The 20142-nt window shown below is 37.3% G+C and overlaps 2 protein-coding genes across 2 annotated transcripts in view; both read left to right on the top strand.

Moving 5' to 3' along the window:
* Positions 1–1462: 1462 nt before the first annotated feature.
* On the top strand, positions 1463–2388 carry LOC108969486 (peroxiredoxin-6-like; the record flags this gene model as incomplete). Its single annotated transcript, XM_018934237.1, has 3 exons — positions 1463–1837; positions 1924–1999; positions 2066–2388. Coding segments are annotated over 3 exons (580 nt in total), but the record flags the coding sequence as incomplete, so codon positions are not given.
* Positions 2389–12529: 10141 nt separating this feature from the next.
* The window catches only part of LOC108969487 (serologically defined colon cancer antigen 8 homolog), a 14192-nt gene continuing 6579 nt past the window's right edge, over positions 12530–20142 (top strand). The window contains exons 1-4 of the mRNA XM_018934238.1: positions 12530–12757; positions 13779–15221; positions 15287–15371; positions 17804–17921. Of these exons, the coding sequence (XP_018789783.1) occupies positions 12530–12757; positions 13779–15221; positions 15287–15371; positions 17804–17921 (1874 nt within the window). The remainder of the gene's footprint in view (positions 12758–13778; positions 15222–15286; positions 15372–17803; positions 17922–20142) is intronic.

Below are 20142 nucleotides of genomic sequence, written 5' to 3'. Positions count from 1 at the left end.
CTTTGACATCTCAACTGATGAAAATATTAAAAAAGTGAAGGAGTTGGTGCTTGAGAATCGTCAAGCAGGTGTTAGAGAGATGGATAGAGAGCTCAATATCTCTCGCGAGTCCGTTTGAAAGATTGCGGTGGATATTTAGGATATCAAATGGACATACTTGGTGGTGCGATTTCCGATCCCACATTCATAAAGAGCATTATAAGTGCCGATGAATCATGAGTTTATGAGTTTGACATGCAAACAAGTCAACAATCATCGCATCGTGAACTTGTTTCGGGCCGTATTGAGGCGTTGTCGTGAAAAAATCCGTCGAAAACGGTCGAAATTATGGAAGAACGATTCATGGATTTTTCACGATGATAATGCACTATCACTTTGACCCACGATTGTCACCAAATTTAAAGCTAAATTTGCTGAAGGATTACTTTGAAGGTGATAAAATATATTGATATTTATAATTTCCGGGTACTTTTTTGTCACATATATGTATTATATATATTCATGTATATGTACAAGTGTCCATACCAGCGAACCAAGAAAACTCGTTTTGTTTTGTTTTTTTATTTTTTATAATCCTGGTCCGCATGCTAATTGTGGCGACAGCTAAGTTTGTTCTCCTATGCAAATATAAACTATTTTGTAGTGTATGCATACTCCTCAGATGAGTTTAAAAACAAACTACTTATCTTAACTAAATACCTACAYACATACATATATATAAACGTATGCAAAATGAGGTACAATAAGCGTTGAATTTGAAATTGCGAAAGAGATAGAGAACGACACAAGAGAATGAGAACAATGAAGAGAGCAAACTCGCAAGAACGTGATAAACGCTTTAGAGCGGAGCGAAATTGCGCGCAACAGTTACGATAAGCAGCCTGTTAATAACCGTGACTGAAAGAAATGTCTGATCGGGCGGCATATTTGTTGTGGTCCTGGTTTAATGACTGGATTTTAGTGCGCTTGAGAGTATATGTCAATTAAGAAGGGGGTTGTTTTGAAATATAATGTCAAAAAGTGGTCTAATCTGATTGTAACCCACCGAAATTGAAACACTCATTAGTTCAAGCCGGTGCTTGATACTGGCTTCGGCGAGTGACATCATTCAAAGCTTCCTCTCAGATAGTAAGTTATAGAGGTAGATATATAGAATGTTGAAATTTCTAAATTCCTAACCTAGTATCTGTCAACCCTATAAATGAAGTCAACCAATTAGTGGCGACCTAAAGTTGATAGAACAACCTTTTATCGAGTAAAAAAGGTCGAAAGGACGAAACTGTCTTAAGAATACTGTTGGGAAAATGCCTGTAATATCTGATTGTATATACTAAACTCATTTATGTATGAGATATCTCTGTGAATAATTGTGTTAGCGGAATGACATACAAATAATCTTATTTTATATACTTATAAACAAGTATCTATAAAATTTAACCTATAACTTATGATTATTTCTCAGTTGGGTGATACTATTCTCGCATCCCTCGGACTTTACACCCGTCTGCACTACAGAACTGGCGCGTATGGCCGTGCGACTGCCAGAGTTTACGAAGCGCAATGCCAAATGCTTGGCACATTCAGTCGATGACATAGAAACGCATAATAAATGGGTGAAAGACATTCAATCGTATTGCAAAGAGATACCCGAAGAGTTCCCCTATCCCGTTATAGCCGATCCACGCCGTGATTTGGCTGTACTCTTTGGCATGTTGGACGAGGATCAGAAACGTGATCCGGTTATTGCACAAACCATACGCGCGCTCTACATCATCAGTCCCGATCATAAAGTGCGTCTGTCGATGTTCTACCCCATTGCTACGGGTCGTAATGTTGAGTGAGTAATTTGTTTGATAGATATTAGTAAGATTGAAGAATGTAATAAATAATAAATATAAATAATGTGTATTTATGTTGTTTTAGTGAGATTCTGCGCAGCCTTGACTCATTACAATTAACTTACAAGCTAAAGGTTGTGGTTACGCCCGTCGATTGGACTGTAAGTTATTGTGCTACTTAATTACTTTGAAAATTTATTACAATACTTTTTTTTACGTATATGTAGCCTGGCAATAAGGTTATGATTCAACCGGAGGTCACCGATGATGAGGCAAACAAATTGTTCCCAAAAGGCTTTGAAAAGGTGCCATTGCCTTCTGGGCTGGATTATGTTCGCACAACTGAGGATTACTAATCCATTTTCAATGCAAAAATTATATACATATATATATAGAAATTATAAATTTTTCTCAATACGAGTTAAGTTGATGCCCTTTGACGAATAGCACTGTGCTGATCATTTTAAAAATGATTTTGCGCTTAATTTTATAACTGTTTCGATTGAATGTAAGAAAAAAAAATAAATTTTAAGTACAATTCATTTACAAATTTTTAATTAATTGCAAAACAAACCAAATTATTCATTGTATTCGGGATAATAGATGTGACAAAAAAGTGCCTGGATTATGCCAAAGATTTTTCCAGTCTTATTTCATAAGTACTTTTTATTGTTTTATCTCTTTTTGATTTTTTTTTTTCGTTTTATTTCTTCAATAGACTGAATAGACACGGGTCCCACGGAGCGGCATATTTCTATTTAGGGAACAAGAAAATATTACAGGCAGCCAAACCTGCTGAATTCGGTGGTTGATCGATAGTGTTCAATGCGTTTGCGCCTTTAAGTCAATCGGTCACAATCGTACTCTCTTTGAAAACAATTCAGCTTTATCGAGAGAATTCGAGCAAGAACGCGTCTCATATCCAAAATTTCCACCATAATCATTTTAATGGACTCCCGAGAGATGTTGAGCTCTCTTGCCATCTCCCTAACACTTTTCTGAGGATTTGCAAGCACCATATCCTTCACTTTTTAAAATTTTTCATAATTGAAAGAGGTCGGAGGCATGTCTTAAACGATCTCTCGACCGTCCTTGAAGGCTTTGTACCACTTGCAAACTTTGTTTTTTTGATAAAACTGAATCATCGTAAGCCTTTTCCGACATTCGCAGCGATTCCGCACACGAAATGTGGTTAGAAATACAAAATTTGAGACAAATTCCTTGTTCGATATTTTTATCTATTGTAAAAATCACAACGCACTACTGAGGTGTGCCCACTTAAGCAGCTGCTGTAAAATAAATTGGTTAACAGATCGCGCTTATATTTGGTCTAGTAGTAGTATTAAATTAAAACTAGACACTAATAGCTGTAACAACTGGCAGCACTAAGAATTGATATTCATTACAAGGTAAAGTACTTGGTACATTAATTTAGCTGTCTTCGATTCGAGAGATAAACTTCTGCTTTCCGTACAGACTGGATACTGTGACGAAATTATTACGTCAAGACCTGAAATTGACTTCTTACAGTTTGTGTAAGAAATGGAGCCGCTCGACTTTGCCAAGCACTAATGCTTCGCTTCATGTGCTGTTCCATGAAGATCTGATGTTTWCGAGACAAAATGTCAGTGTCTCCCATCTTGTGGCCTTTAAATGCTTAAAGAGTATTCTTGCCGTGAGGAGACAAGTGCATAAGAGGTGCTTTGTAATTTTGCTGGTGCCTTCTTGTTAACATTTTCTAATCATCTTACAACAGTCCCTTCYATCGAGTGCCAGTAGGAACTGCGTATATTTCCGATCTTCTGTTTGTCACGTGACTTTTGTAGTTTTGCATCAGGGAATATCATTCCAACGTGTTTTGATTTTTCTTGTCCAGATCGTGGTATAGCACACTGTAGAAATAAGTTCACTTGGTTCTGGTGACACACTTCACTGCTTCCCTGCTGCGAAGAAACTTTTGGCCTATGTGTGAAACGATTGCTGTTGGCTATCCAGTTTATCCAACAGTGGGGAATGCTATGCCTATTCTAAATTTTTCAACTTATCCATATATTATATAGTATGTGAAAATATTTTTTTAGATTTTCACAATCTAGAATTCTTTCGTTTATTTTGTTGAGTTATACAATAGAAATATTCTTCTTCTTCTTTATTGGCGTAGACACCGTTTACGCGGTTATAGCCGAGATTACAACAGCGGTGGTTGTTTTCCTCTTTTCATTGGAGGTGATTTTACGTTGCGGGCCGCAAGCCCAGCGCATAACCCTAGGGAGGGCTGTTTCGGCTTCTCACTTGTCTTTTCTTCGATCGGATGTTTTTTGGCTACCCAGAGGATACTTGGTTTAAGGCCGGAAGTCGCGAGCTGCTTGCGCTATATGTAAAAGAATCATTTCTGACCATTCACAAGTGAATAGCGCTCAGAGAACTTACTTTACTTGCGTGAACTTCAACACATGACTCCATCCTTCATCCTTACAGCACTATTAGTGGCTTAAAATTATCGTGTTTTAGGAGAATACCGTTTTTATTTACAAAATATAACAGTGGACTTATGAGAAAAGAATACGATCAACAAAATCGTTGAGTTAGTAAGAACGACTGATTTAGTGAGAGTTTGAAGTTTGAAGTTCAGTGTATTGGATTGATTAGTATAGATTAAATGTATTTACATATGTTCTTTTGCCAACTATTTAAAATCTTCCATTTCCCTTCCAGTCTCGTAAATTTCTCTCTCTGTCACCAAGCACAGATGGGCCGTGTGCCGATTTATTGATAATTATAATACATACCTAAAAGGGTTTGCAAAAATTGTACATATATATATATATATATATATCGATTTATGATATGCCCAAGAGAATACAGTGGTACCTGACATACGAGTTTAATTCGTTCCGCAGCCTTGCTCGTATCTTGAATTACTCGTATCTCGAAGCAAATTTCCCGATACAAAACAATTGAACTACCATTAATCCGTTCCAACCTCCAAAATGCCACCCCAGTTATTTTTGTTACGTGGTTTTGAATAAAAACGTCTTTATAAATATCAAATATTTATTACACGAAAACTAAAAAGAGAATGTAAAGAAATAAATTAGATATCCTCACTGGTCTTTGCCTTTTTCGCAAAATTTTTCTCGCTTTCACCTGTAGGCCGTTTAGAAAAAGACATGTCCACAAGGATTTATTTCTTTCTCCCTCTCAGAATGAGTTAGGCAAGTGTTATTAAAAAGTTCAGATGCACGACCTGTTGCAACTTTTTCTGGGTGTTTTTTTTCACGAACTGTGAAACTCTTCCCCACATTCCGAAGATCTTCTTTATCTCACTTGTAGAAATAACCTACTCCTTTGACTACTCCTCAAAACCAATTTCTTGCATAACCTCAGTATGCTGCTGTGACTGTAACTCTTGTGTCTCGTCAATCGTCAGTTCCTTGGTGTGCTCCTCGATGAGCTCGTTCACGTCTCTCTCTTCCACCTCTAGACCCATGGATTTCCCCAGAAATACAATCTYCWCCTCTACTGAAACACCGGGTACCAATTCTTCATAGTTCCTTTCAGTTGTATTTGTACAGTTTAGCCCTTGAAGACATCCGAAAATTGTTCACTTGGTTACTTTAACATAATAGTAAATAAAATAAGCGAGAAATTTAATGTGGAGTTCAAGAACAAAGTTTCCTCAGCGATAAATACTTTTATCAATTTGCTGACAAGTTGATAGAATTTGTAGCACTTACTTCCAGACCTTGTGGGCTGGTGTGTTTGTGAAACCAAAGGCGAGCCTTTATGACAGCTGTGCTCTATTGTGGTGCACCGCATTTGTCAAAAATAGTTTTCGGTTTGTGAAATTTTATTTTTTTTTCATATATTTCTGGCAGCCACTCAAGGCAAGAGAACATGCCACTGAAATACATGCAAAAGGCACAAGTGTACCGTTATTACGAAGCAAAGTTTAATGCACTCAAATTACCACGAAATAAACGCAAATACAGATGGGCGAAAAAAATTAACTACAATAAAAAAAAAAAAAAAACACAAAAGCAAAAACAATATGTCTTAAGTGTGACAGTACAAGCAACAAAAGCGCTAATAATGAAATCCACAAAAAAAAAAAACGACAAAAAGAGTCCAGCAAAATTGTCGAAAGCGACAAAAGTCATCAGCTCGGTCTTCGTCGTTCTTGTCGATGATATTCAGCCACAAGTATTGATCAAACTTGTAAGCGGAAAATTGGCGCAAATGTTGCATGTTAATAGCGATGAAGCATTGAAATATGGTTAAATAGGTCTAAGAGGGTTCCATAAACATATATAAATGCATATTTTTTGTAATGGAATGGGATAACAGTGGCGTGCATGTGGTAAGCCGCCTAAAAGTAGGCAGGCTTTCTGAGAAAAAATCCTATCGTAAGACTAACAATATATTTCCAGTGATTCCTACCGTATGGCCCCAAATGCTTAAAGCGTAGTCTTGTTATTGGGGGAAAAGTGCATAAGATATGCTCCATTGTTTTTCTGATGACTTCCTCGTTACATTTTCTGCAGTCTTCCAAATCTGTCAGCCGAATTCTGTAGCGGTGTGGCGTCTATATACCGAAAGATTATTTTTAAAATTTCCTGCTTTAGAAGCAAGGGAATGGTGTGACTGAGAAATCTTCTTAAGTCGAATGGTGGCCGTCTCCAAGCTTTATAAACTGTACTCTACGATGTTAAATCAGTTAGAAGTTCGCCTGTACAAACGGTATAAGTTGAGTGGAATGTTCTGTGCTATACCTCATAAATGTTAACATTTCTTTTGTACGAAATGTATAGCTGTAAAGTGAATTAAGGAACACCAAAACAGACTCATACACTTAGAGGGCAAAAAAATGTTTTAGAGGTAGACAAAAACGTTCTAATCCAGTTTAGTAGACAGCACGACGGTCTCTTTGAACCCCTGAAAGTATTGTAGTTACTTGTCAGTATCAGGGCTGTGATTGCTCATTGGAAAGAAGTTGAAAGAAGAATACTTCCAGCAGTTTGGCMCAAGTGTAGCCAGATCCTACTCCATCTGGTCTTTCCAACGGASTGGAGGTCTTGCTYTTTATCTGCTTCCCCCTGCTTTTTATATCATATTATGTCGACTTTGACGGCAGATTCTGAATAGTTATATGCTACAGGCAAAGTGACCATGGCTGAAATCCATAACGGAAACGGTTGTAGGTTTGACAGATAAACAAAGTTTGATCCGTATACACTTGGGTTACTTAAACATGACTGTTCTTGAAACAAAAAGTTTACGAAGTCTAATATGACAGTGTAATTGGTAAGACGATTCAATTCCAGCTGGTCGCTTGGGATCGGGTGAAATTTAGTTTTTGAACTGCATGTACGGGTATATTCAGGCATAAGTAATCGCATAGAGTCCTAACCGACTTTAGAGCCGGTATGACTGCATTTCTTAAGTTGGATTAAACATTTTTCGCTCTTCGAACGGAAAATTTAATTCTTGAACCTCTTCTATATACGGATGATCGAATTCGTTTTGCAGTTATAGAAGGCAAAGTAGAGCTGGATTCCTCACAGACTTTAGTAGAGCAGTTTTGACTACATGTACTTCTAAATTGTTAAATTCTTTTTACCACCCAGTGCACTGCCCACCACTGTTCTATTTACCATTTCTCCAGTGGCAACCTTTCAACTTGTTAATGCTCAAATTATGCTTAGGAATGTTATTAGCTTCTGCTGCTATTTGTTTGGTTTGATTTGGTTTTTTGCTTATTTTCCACTACATGGCACGAAACCCATAAAAATTTGTGAAAGCTCCTGCGTTTATTGTTCCTTTCCGGTTGTGTACTATTTATTACCGCTACACAGGACATTTTTGTTTTTAGTATGGGTTCCATCGCAACCGAAGCCCCCGCACAATAACAACATAGCATTGCATATCACAGCGAAGCTATAAAAGCGGCCCACCAACGCTGTCGCCGTTTCAGTTAAACGTCTAAATTAGAAGTTGAGCGCGCGCGCCCGAGCGACCACAAGCAAACAGAAATAATTAATAATATCACAAATACAAAGCACAATTAATGAATCGGACGGGTTAAATGACCGCAGCCTTTACACTTTTGACGCGCAAATCAGCGTGAAAACGAGCGAGTTACAACGTCTCGTCTCGCAGCGCGTCTACAAAGTTCTTGACAAACAATTTACACCACACACCGGAAGGAAGTGGCAGTGCACGTCCGTTGGCATTTGCCTCGCTCCCCTTTGCAATTGTTACATTTCGCAAAGCTTTGTATGTTTTGCGCCAACATTGCATGTCAAATTATTAAACCACATATTACATACAAYAACAATAGTTGAGCACAAGTAAACTTTTTGCGAAGTMAAGTTGCTCCGAGTCTCCCTAACACCCGATCCAAGGCATAACGCTAAATGTTCACCACATACTCGCGCCTCGTTAGCGGCTACACCACACTGCATTGCTGAAGATGAAGTCGGAAAATTTCTTCACTGCCTTAACTAACCTCAATCAGAGCGAACGTCAGTCATACGTTTCGCAACTGCTGAGCAGCGATCACGTTACGCGTCGGCGGCGCTCATCGTGCGGCCATTCGGATAAGGATAGTGTTTGTAGTTCGCGCATCGGCGGCAARCGGCAGCGTACAAGGCAAGCTCGCTATTAATTTCAATAAAAAAAAATATGTGTTTTTAGGAAATTAACTGTGTAAAATGTTAAAAGAAATAATTTTTAAAAATATTCAGACTGCAAGTTTGGCTCATGAAGAAAGTAAAACAAAGCGAAATCTTTTAAAATTTACGTTTCTTAACTGAGAAACAAATTACTTCGCAAGTAATAAGGAATGTCAATGAAAATGTATTAACGCTTTCACTTAATAAATATTCGGTGCGCTCATTTTCCAGAATAACTTAAGAGGTTACATGGATTACTTCGGGTAAAAAACAGCCCTTTTTAAACAATTTTTTTCACACATAAAAAATTAAWWATTTTATTTGAGTTTTTTATTATTRCAAACATWCGCTATTAACAAATAAATACTGAAATTTTTTGRAAAAAATATTTTAAACTCSGCCATTATGACGCCATGTCCGGTGACTCCACGGAAAAAAGATGCTCCCGCGTTGGCTGGATAGCACCTCATAGCATCATCTAAATTTAGAGAGTACGTGTTGTAATTAAAACTGAAAATTGAGTTTGTGGCAGACATTTTTAGAAAAAAATAAAAGAAAAAAAAATAAAAAATATAAAAATTAAAACTTCAGTGAAAATTGCGGGAAATTTTTTTTCTTCAATTGATCTCGAAAAAAATCCTTTGGTCACGCCTTTAAGAATTGTAGTGTCTCAAAGACCTGTGTAAAATTTCATGAAGATCGGTTAAGTAGTTCTCGAGCAATCTTAACAACGGACTTCAAAATCACAGTTTGGAGAAAAACGCGTTTAAAAACGGCACACTTAGCCAGCTAGCCTCGAGCGCACAAGTTCTTAAAGGCGTATCTCCGAAACTATTGCTCGGATCAATCTGAAAATTTAGAACAATGTTCTAGAGATTTTAATAAAGCAACAAAAAATTGATATTTTTTAAACCCGAAAACCCATGTAACCCCTTATTTATTCAAAAAAGTGAACTTGGTTTCTACATCATGCGAGTTTTTCAACATTTGCCATTTTCGATGCGCCATTTCGCGGCTCGCTTCTGCTCTCTTTTCATAAAAAATACATGTAAAAGCAGCAACAAGAGCAAAGTTATCGAGTTGATTTCATACAAGAGAGTATGCGAGTCCTTCATCAAAGTGCTATACCCGTATCTTCAATGAATGGTACAAATTACAAATGAAAATGCGAATTTCCTTTCCTTAAACTTCTAAAAAGTAAGACTTAAAATCATAGTAATTAAAAAAATATACAAAAAAAGTTACAGCAAAGAGTTTTACGCGACATATTAGCGTAGAGTTGCACCACAAGTACCGCCCGTTTAATTGAGTATGTGGGGCATCATTCGATTCGCTGAAGAGTAGCGCTTGGCGATCGAAGACAGCTCACATCAAAAATATTAACGGTTGAATATGTTGAATTAACTACGTGTAATTTTTTATTGAAAAAATATTTATTGAGAAATATTTTCACATATGGGGTCATATTAAATATGTATATTCCCAATTTACTCTGGGAAGTACTGCAGGGTTTAGAATCCTCGGTCGAATATAAAGTTTTTGATTACTTAATTCCGACTGTTATAGAAACTCAACATCGTATTAGAGGACCAAAATATAGTATTAAGTGAGGTATGAAACCAAGAGCTCCATTAAAAAAACTCAATATCATTCGGTGTTAATATGTAAAGCAAACCAGTAAGGAAGGGCTAAGTTCTCAGTACAGAATTTCAGTCGATATTATGAATTTTTGACAGAAAAATACGCTGCTATTAAAAAAAAAAAGCTGTCTCAATTTCTTGAACTATAGTCGCTATACATATATAGGGTGATCCATTTCGAGGTTCCCTACTGTTTTAAAGAAAACACACAGAAACTTAAAATTTTATGGAATGAGTGTTTATTATCAATCGAAAAATCATTTTTTGGCATTTATTTTTTTAAGGGTATCTCTTTCAAATGTTGGCCACAACTACGTCTCAGATGGTCCATACGTTGAGTACAATTTTTGATGACACGTTCGAGCATTTCCGCTTAGACTTTAGACTTTACATATCCTCACAGGAAAAGCTCTAATCACACGATGTTGGTGGCCAATCGACCGGCCCAAAACGTTAAATTATCTGCTCACGGAAGTGTTCTATCAATAAATCCATTGATTGATTCGTTATATGAGAAGTGGCGCCGTCTTGTTTTCATCAAAATGAGATCACGAGCTTCAATTTCAGACATCAAATAATCGGTTATCATGACGCGACAACGGTAGCCATTGACGGTTATGTTCTTACTGACATAATTTTTGATGAAATGTGATGATTACACCGGCCCACCAACCACACCAAGCCGTTGTTCTTTCTTGATGAAATGGCAGACCTTGAATATCTTCATCCGAAATGCGGCAATTTGGCTTGTTTACATACCCATTAAGGCAGAAATGGGTCTCATCGCTGAACAAAATGTGGCTCGAAAACATTGGATCTTCTTGGAACTTTTCAAGAGTCCATAGGGCAAAGCGATGTCACTGGGGAGGGTCGAATGGCTTCAGTTTTTGCTCAAGCTGTACGCTTTCAATTTAAGATCTTGACATAAAATGCGCCAAGTCGTTTCATTCGCCAGTCCGAGTTGCTGCGAATGGCGCCGAATCGACTCTCCATGGTCCTTGTGTACACTCCCAGCTACAGCTGCTATATTTTCTTGACTGCGTGCTGGACGTTGTCTATTCGGTCGAATATTATCCAATAATGAATGCTGGGTCTCAAGATGAATGAATTTTGTTGAAATTAGTTTGAGTAGATTCGGAGATTTATTATTTCATATATATGCGAGCGGTGCTGCTCTTACAGAGATTTTTCCCACCACCTCGAGTTTAAAATTAAATTTATAAGAGTACGTTTATATACATATTCAGAACTTGATTCTGATCATTTATTTTTATGGTAGCATTTTCATACAAGACTTGATACTACTTGATTCCGATCGTTCAGTTTGGATGGCATATACATATAATATATTTATATACTATATATATACGTAAATGGTCGGTATGACGATCTGAGTCGTTTTAGGCGATCGTATGTAATGTTTCAATTTTGTATATATTAATTATTAAGTTTCAGAAATAAAATACATTTTTTATTTATTAATTTTTGAAAAGTGCTTTCTATATTTTTTCAGTTCATATAAATTTTAAATAAATTAAAATTAAATTAAATAAATTTTTTAATTAATATTTACAACACTTTTCTTGTTTTTTTTTCCATAATCATTACTTTTAATGTTTTTCAATAAATTATTTCTTCATTCAATATTTGTTTTGTTGTCTTCAAATTCTTGCGAAGTGTTGAAAAATTGAATCGAAAGAGTTTAAATACTGCCTGCCTTTGTAGAAATTTCATTAAAAAGGATTGAAAATAATTTTGTAGAACTGCCCAAAATTGCAGCCACTCGAATTAATGTGCGCTCAGCACGCACTCAAACGTAACCAAATCAACCAACCAAAAAAAAACACACACCAAAACCAAAACTTCAAACTAAAAGAAGCAACTAAAAACCAACCACCAAATGCACTTTTTGCTTCAAACTTAGAAAAAACCAAAACAATAAAACTGGCACAATTGCACCCATGTGTTTCAAACAGGTTAATTTCCCAATCAGAAAGTGCCATAGCAACGAACGAACACAAAACAAAATAACACAGAACAATGTAAAATAACACAACTTCCAAATGGAAAGAAAAGCAGGGAATTCCAACTTTACTTGCGGTGTTTTAGGGGCGGAATTGTGGCGGCCTACCGAACTGAATGTGCACGGTGGCAGGACTCCGTAGTCCTTGCTGTGTTCGCCACACTTTAGTTGTTGCTTAGAATGCGTGGCATGCCACACACGGTGTGAAAAATGCGGACGGAAAAAGCGTTAGAAGTTCACAACAAAAAGAAAAGAGAAACATTTTTGCTCAACAAAATGTGATAAAGTAAATTTATTTTGGCAAAGTTTTAATGCAACTTTCTTTCTGCGCACAAAACATTTAGGCACATACCAATGAAGTCGTCCAARAGTGCGGCGCACAAGAAAYCAAAACCGATGGATTATACGAACYATGCATATAATGAGGCYGTTAGCCGGCTGAAGCTAATGTTGGCCGAATCATATGCCCCGCCCAGCAGAGGAGGTGGCGCTGGTTCTGCTGCTGGCTGCAATGGCGCTTCGGGGGCGTATATGCGGCACGTGAATGAGGACTCGACCGATAACTACTCGGACAACTTGTCGGTGAGTATGAAAACAGGTATTTTGGGTGCAAATTTARTGTGGCAATTTGTCTAATTGGTGTGRCGTGGWAGTGCATTGAACTTTTCCTGCAGTGCAAAATATCTAATTGGATTGTTAGTTAGAATGCAATTGGTGATGATCGGAGACGAAGATTTCGTACGCAACAGCTGTGAGTAAAAAACTCGACGAACCAAAAATGTTGGGTTGCAATTCTGGTTRCAGTGGAGCAAATTTTTATCAAATGATCTTTGAATTACTAGTCTAGTTGTGCTCACTTAATCGTACTCAAGGCGGCACTAGCTTTTGATCTCAAAGAAGAAAAGCCTTTTTTTATAAAAAAAATCTTGAGTAATTAGTGTTCAATATTTTGTATGAAGAGACCCAGATTTTCTGGTTTTCGAATATCAAGTTATTACCTACATATTCAAATATCATCCTTGGATTGCAATGCGAATAAAATTTGCATCTCAATTCGTCAACTTTCTCCACAAACTCTATTCATATTATATCTCTTTGCTCTCAACAACTAGCAAGACTTGAATATTATAACCTTGGAGCAAATGGTCTTACTGGAAAGGGTTCTGAGGTTTAGTTGGTTCTCAGAGAAGAAGGTCATCAGACCGTTTCACAAGTTCATACTATTATTTAGACACAGAAGAAGTTCTTATGCACCTCGGCATAACATCCACAGATTTATGTAAGGAATTTGGAGTTATATTGCTTCAGAAAGATTTTCAAGAAATATTGGTGGAATGCCTAAAGCTGAAAACATATGTAGACGGCGCSGTTTATTGAATATCAACAAGGATTTGCTAGTCTCTTTAGTATTTTTAATTTCATATCTGTCATTGCTTGGACTAACCACATCTTAATTAAGAACTGAGCTTCATCACGCAATAATTTTCACGCCATTTATTTTTGTCTTATTCCTTTCAGAAGCATTTTCGGTTTTCGAAGCCTACATTTAAATGCAGTTTATGCCTAATTATATATACTAACATATTTCTATCTCGAAACACAGGTCATCGAACGTCCCGTGTATTCGGATATCTCGAAGTACTTGTCGCCAGCACAGAAATCACGCCTCAGTCCAGGCGTACGCAGCAAGCCGAAACCTTTCAATGCCTTCTCGTCGTCGAAGGAGAATTTGACATTGCAAATGCCATATGCGGCCAGCACTGCAACAGCAACGGCACCATACGATTATTACGCGCCCAACAAAACGCAACCGCAGCCGGTCACTGATAGCGTCCACGCACCGGTGGAGATCTTCAATTTCATTGAAAAACAAGAAGACTACATTGAACAGCTGGAGAAAGAGTCCAAATACTGCCGCAACGAGTTAACCAATTTACTTGGCAAAGTCAAAGACGTCATCAACGAGAACACGCACCTCACGGAGACCGCACGTTCCGAGCTAGCCACGTTAGGCGGTGYCGATAAGACACTGCCYGCAACGAGTCCTTCTTCCGACAGTGACGAACAMCAGCATTATAAAAAGAAAACTTCTACGACGCCACGTAGTAAGAAAGAAAYTTCGTCTGCTGCCGTAAAGTCGCCACGTTATGCTTCGGCGCCMAATATTGTCTATGAAGCGCGCATAAGTGAGCTTGAGGCGGAGCTWATGCAAGCCAATATTGATTTGAAACGTTTGAAGACGGAAAATGAAGAACTCAAACGCAAATTGGCACACGTTGACCCACTAGTGCTAGCTGGTGCCCATAAACAAGCGCCAGCGAGCAGCTCGTCCACCAATAACTGCGATGCGCATCGCAAGCAAATCGAGCATTTGCAACTGGAGAAGAATGCGCTTGAGGAAAGTGTACGSCAGCTGCGGAAACTATTGGATGACGCCAAGTCAGAGCAGTATACAAGCAGCACATCATCCAAACGCTATATAAACGATCTGGTGCAGATGGAGCGTGCTCAAGCCGAGCTGGAGGTGAAGCATCTGCGTGAGGAGCTCGATCGGCAGCACGAACGTGTACGCGAACTGCAACATGAGATGGCGCGTCGTATTGCAGACGAGCGTGCCAATGCSGAGCGACGCTACAACACRCAGGTCGATCAATTGGGCGGCGATCTGAGCAGTCAGTGGGAGCAGGTGGCCAAATTGCAGTTGGATTTGGAGCGTGAAAAACGCTATGCAAATGATATGAAGCGTGATCTCTCGAATCGCAATGCACAGATCGATGAGTTGAAGATGGAGTTGCGTTCCAATCGCAATACCTTCCTCGCCGATATGGCGCAAGTGAATGCGGAAAAGCAATCGTTGGAACAAGAGATCACGGCATTGCGACTACAATTGGATCGTGCGGCGCGTGAGGCGAAAACYGAGGCGACGCGTCTGACAGCCGAGATAACATCGTTGCGACAGCGTTTGGATCGTGGCGATGCTGATTTACTGCATTCCAAGCGCGAAATATTACGTCTCAACGATGAGATCGCCAATTTGGAGAAGGAGGCAAGTTAAATTGTGATAACATGATATTCTTATTTTGAATAATTTTTTGATTTGCTGCTTTTCAGCTGGCTTATGGYGAAATGAAAAATGAAATCCGTCCCACCAAAAAGGATTTAGATAAACGTATTTCCGAAATGCAGGAGAAGCATGGTGAGACTTTTGGTAGTTTGAAGCTCTTTTCTMAAGTTCATAGAAACAGTATWTATGCACCTTATGTAGAATGTASYAGCAATGTATAGAATTGATTAGTAGTGAGTAAAGTTGTAGCTTAAAATCTGTTMATAMTAAATTTCGTTAGRTAAAGATTTTAYCTCTTYAAGCATCAAATAATTCCWAATTCGCAYCTTTTTATTTTATTACAAATTCAGTTCTTAGAAAACGTACTAAAAATTGTTTTGATACTCAATGAGTAGTAATTATACAAAAGTGATTCTCTTAGAGCTGTTCGGCAGAGTGTTGTTCTTCTATGTCTTTACAAGAGTATGTTTTTCATTCTCTTTCTCCTAATTTTAAACTCAGCTAATATATTTCAGACTGTATGATGATTAAAAATCAAGAAATCTTAGAACAAAACCATTAAAAAAAATTTTGGAATTATATTAATGGATGATAGTCATTTGTCCGATACTTATATGAAACCTTTGAGTTCGACATTGACTATTTCGTCTTTCATACGTTAGTTGCGAAGTGCCAATTTTAGTTCTATATTCTACCTGAAATCAGCTTGAATCCTTATATCGCATCATTTCATTTCGATAGAGCAAATTTACTGTCAACGAACCCCAGCGCCTAAATAGTCATAAAATYATGTTAAACCCCTTGGTAACACGATTACAGAAATTTGTGGAGAACGATAGTTCATAGCATTAAGGATCGTCTTGTAGATATGAGAAATAGTCGCAAACGAGTRAAAAAAGTTTGCGGGCTTATCGACCTCAATATGCGATCCTTTATACTCTGGGTATATTAAGTTGGCCACGAAGTTTGTAATGCCCAATCTCTAGTTTTAGGCTTTCTGAGCATTGCAGAATTTTTAGAGTTGATGAGCTTGTTAGGGTAGATACTTCAGTTTCAACAACTTCRTATTGGGAATGGGTAGGAGCTTCGTTGGCTTCTTCTGGTTCACTGCTGAACTGTTAGTCTTCTTCAAGAAAGTGMAGCAAGCGTGGGCCACTACTACCAACTGTGCAGTCGCAAGATCTTTCTGGCCTAGGGTAAATCGCAAGAGGTATAYGTAACTTTTTGCTCTCAGCAAGGGTCACCCTTCAATGGTAGTAGTAGTCCTGACTGGACATTCTCCAATCTCGATTCATACAGTAAAAGAAGTTTGGAAGTAGATGATAGAGAATCATCTCAATATTTACTCCATACATGTCCCGCTTTTGGCAAAACAAGGCAGAAACACGTCGGATCTCATACTTTCACACATCCAGGTGAAATCGCAAAAATATATATAAAACGCCAAAGCAGATTTGTGATTAGGGTCAAGGTGTTTTGTCGATAGCTCATATCCAATCACAGAAGTTTTTCATCTGGCTTCACAAAGAACCTACCACAGCAATCTAAGTGTGATTTTTTCGCCATTCACAGGATCAGTCATCTAACATAATCATACCTAGTATCCAAAAGGAATGGACAGTTATAAATAATATAAATTGTATATATAACAAGCTGACAAGCTGATCCAATTTAGGCTTGCCCACCTGCCTGTTCGTTTTTCTGTCCGTCATATGTATATTAGCGCACTGGTCCCTTGGTTTTTTCGATATCGATCTGAAATTTTGCGTCAGTACTTTTCTCACAAAAAAGCCGAGATATATTCAAGAAATTTGATAAGGATTATTGTCTAAGGCAATATTATAATCTCCGAATAGATTGTTCAGATTGGATAACTAAAGCATACAGCTGTCATACAACTGATCGATCAGAGTTCTTTAAGGAACTTTTGTATTTTCGAAAGCTATTTTTCTTGTTTTTATGAAATTAGATACTAGAAGCTTGAAAAAAGTACAAGAAACAAAAAAAGATTGCTCTGAAAAATATTTTAATTAATAGTTTAAAATAATAAATTGGTAAAAAGTATTTCATATATCACTCCAGCACAATCAGCAAATAAATATTTAAATTATGTACATATCTTAGAATTATATTTAGTAAAATGCACCGTTATTACTCCTTATGCAGTTTCGTCTTGGGTAAGCTATTGATTTGGCTTCTGTAAATGTTCAAAGTGTCACATTTTCAATTCGAAGACTTTACTTAAAAACCAAATTAAATCCGTTATATTTAATACTATTTTAATGACATTGGCAACACTAATGCATAACCTCATTGTTAGCAAAGAATAGTTATTTGATTGGACTTGAGTAAATTTCAAATGCAATCAGCGAAAGTCAATAGTTTATCCATGAGTTTGGCGTAGCGCTAATCGAAATTGAAAGCAAAATCACTTCCGTAAAGTAAAATTTGTGAAATTCAAATTAACACATTACATACATTTGACTCATTCAACTTTAACATAATTAAAAATTAATCAAACTTAATTAAATATTGCAATTTTTGTTTTATCTTTGTATAAAAAGTCGAAACGGTAAATGAACTTGAGGATATGATACAGAGTCAGAAGCAACTCATGGATAAATTAACTAGCGAATGCAAAACGTTGACCAGTAAACTCGAGGACACAACTCTTAAACACAAGTAAATATATATTTTTTACTAAATACCTACATTTAGATTAAAAAAAATATTAACAATATTAGTTAACGTTATTTTAGAATAAGGGAGGTGTAAGGCAATTATTTTGAGGTTTGGAGTTGAAGAAAAAACGATTTTTATYTAAGGTTTCATATTGGATTTCACAAAACTTCATAAAATAATGTTGGGATTTTGGGCGCTTCTAAAATGTACTTCAAATTATTTAACAACTTCGGCAAAAAGTAGAAGAAAGAAAAAGCTGCATTACAGCCTAGGAGGGGCTTAGAACAAGAGACGTATTTCTAATTTCACCCAAGAAAGAATAATTAAAAATCCTGAAACGCTTTTTAAGTGCCTACACCAAAGCATTCTTATTCTTCTTTATTGACGTAGACACCGCCGGTTATAGGCTAGTTTCCAACAGCGCGCCCTCCTTTCTTGTTGATTCCAAGTGTAACCAGCTCCTTCCCCACCTGGTCTTACTAACGAMGTGAAGATCTTGCTTTTTCTCTGATTAACTCAGCGGGTACTGCGTCGAATATTTTCAGATCTGGAGTCGAAATGACCTAGCCAGCGTAACCGACGTCTCTTAATTCGCTGTACTGTATCAATGTTGTCGTACAACTCGTACTGTTCATCGTTCCATCGAATACGATATACGAATACGCCGTTGCCAAAGGACCATAAAACTTCCGCAGCACCTTTCTCCCGAACGTCGTAACGTCGTACCGTCGATTCATTAGATGTTGCCATCGTGCATGCTGCKGCACCATATAGCAGGACGGGAATAATGAGTGACTTATAGAGTTTGGTCAGCAGTCGTACACRCTTGTAGAAGATTTTACCTTCTGTATTCAGCTCTGCAGTTYGAATTATTTTTCTTCAAGAATAGATTGAAGGCAGCTTCTTTTCGCGCTGTCAAAAACAGCTGTGAAATCGCCGAAGCAGTGATGTGTGTGAATCCTCTTTTCAGGGGTCTTTTTCCATATTTGATGCATGTTGAATATCTGGTCGGTTGTTGGTTTTCCAGGCTTAAAGCCACACTGATAATGTCCAATCAGTTTATTTTAGTATGCTCTGGGCATCAATCACCAGATCAGCTTTGAGGCATGCTCCGGTCTTGGAACCTTCTGTTAGTCGCCGCATTTTTTCGTAGAATTTTCGAGCATCACCCCCTTTGGCAAGCTWGTCAAGTTCTTTGTACTCACGCAGGTTTATCGAATCATATGTTTTAGACTAATATGGACTTAAAATTACTTAAAGTAAACAACGTATAACATCCAGATATGGACTATACGAACTTCAAGCTAAATAATCGCTTCTAATCGGTTAGTTTCTACTACACCCTGTCTCTTATACACATCTAGATGTGTATAAGAGACAGCGTCAAAAACTGCCAAGCAAACTTTTATGAATACTAAAAACTTTGCCTTAAAAATGCTGGTTCGAAAACGGTTGTGAATCCATAATTGTATATGCAATGTTGTTCAGAATGAACCGTAAAACACTTTCCGCATAATCGATTTATGCYTTTTTTGGCAGCCTGTAAATCGACCCGCTCTAACTTCAGAGACCACGTGGGTCTATCTGTTTATATACGAATTAGTCCCTGAATTTTTGAAATATCGACCTCTCATTTTCTTCCTTTTCTTGTCGAGAAGCTGTTCATTTGTCKGAACGGCCGATATCGAACCACTATAACATATAGCTGTCATACAAACTGAAYGAYSTGAATAAAKTGCTTATATGGAAAACGTTGTCATTTGACGAGATATCTTCACGAAATTTGGTACTAATAATTGCCCAAAGCCACAMTAYAAGATATAATATGTAAACATTCTTAATGTCGGCCAATCATAGGTTATGGCTGCCGTACAAAATAACCGATCAAAGTGCTTGTAAGAAATCTTTTGTATTTGTGAAGTATATTTTAGGACCAAACGAAGTTAGTGGTTACAAKATAATAGTAAATACTTAAGGAGTTTATCGATATCAGAAACCTAAGTATAATGAATACATTCGCTATATTGCCTTACACCCTTCCAAATTCTGACAATTTGCGAAGAAAAGTGATATTCTATTAATCTATGGCTGAAAAACTTTGATACCACTGCACTCCATACAACCGGAAAAATGAAATGAAAATGAATATACACAAATATAAATCAAAATTGAAATTTTTCTTAACATGGTAAAAATAAAAATTAATTGCGTAGGGTATAAA

Source organism: Bactrocera latifrons, unplaced genomic scaffold (genome assembly GCF_001853355.1).
Source record: "Bactrocera latifrons isolate USDA-ARS-PBARC rearing strain unplaced genomic scaffold, ASM185335v1 scaffold_254, whole genome shotgun sequence".
NCBI lineage: Eukaryota > Metazoa > Arthropoda > Insecta > Diptera > Tephritidae > Bactrocera > Bactrocera latifrons.
Note: the sequence above shows the minus strand (reverse complement) of the source record. Positions and strands in the feature narration are given on the sequence as shown.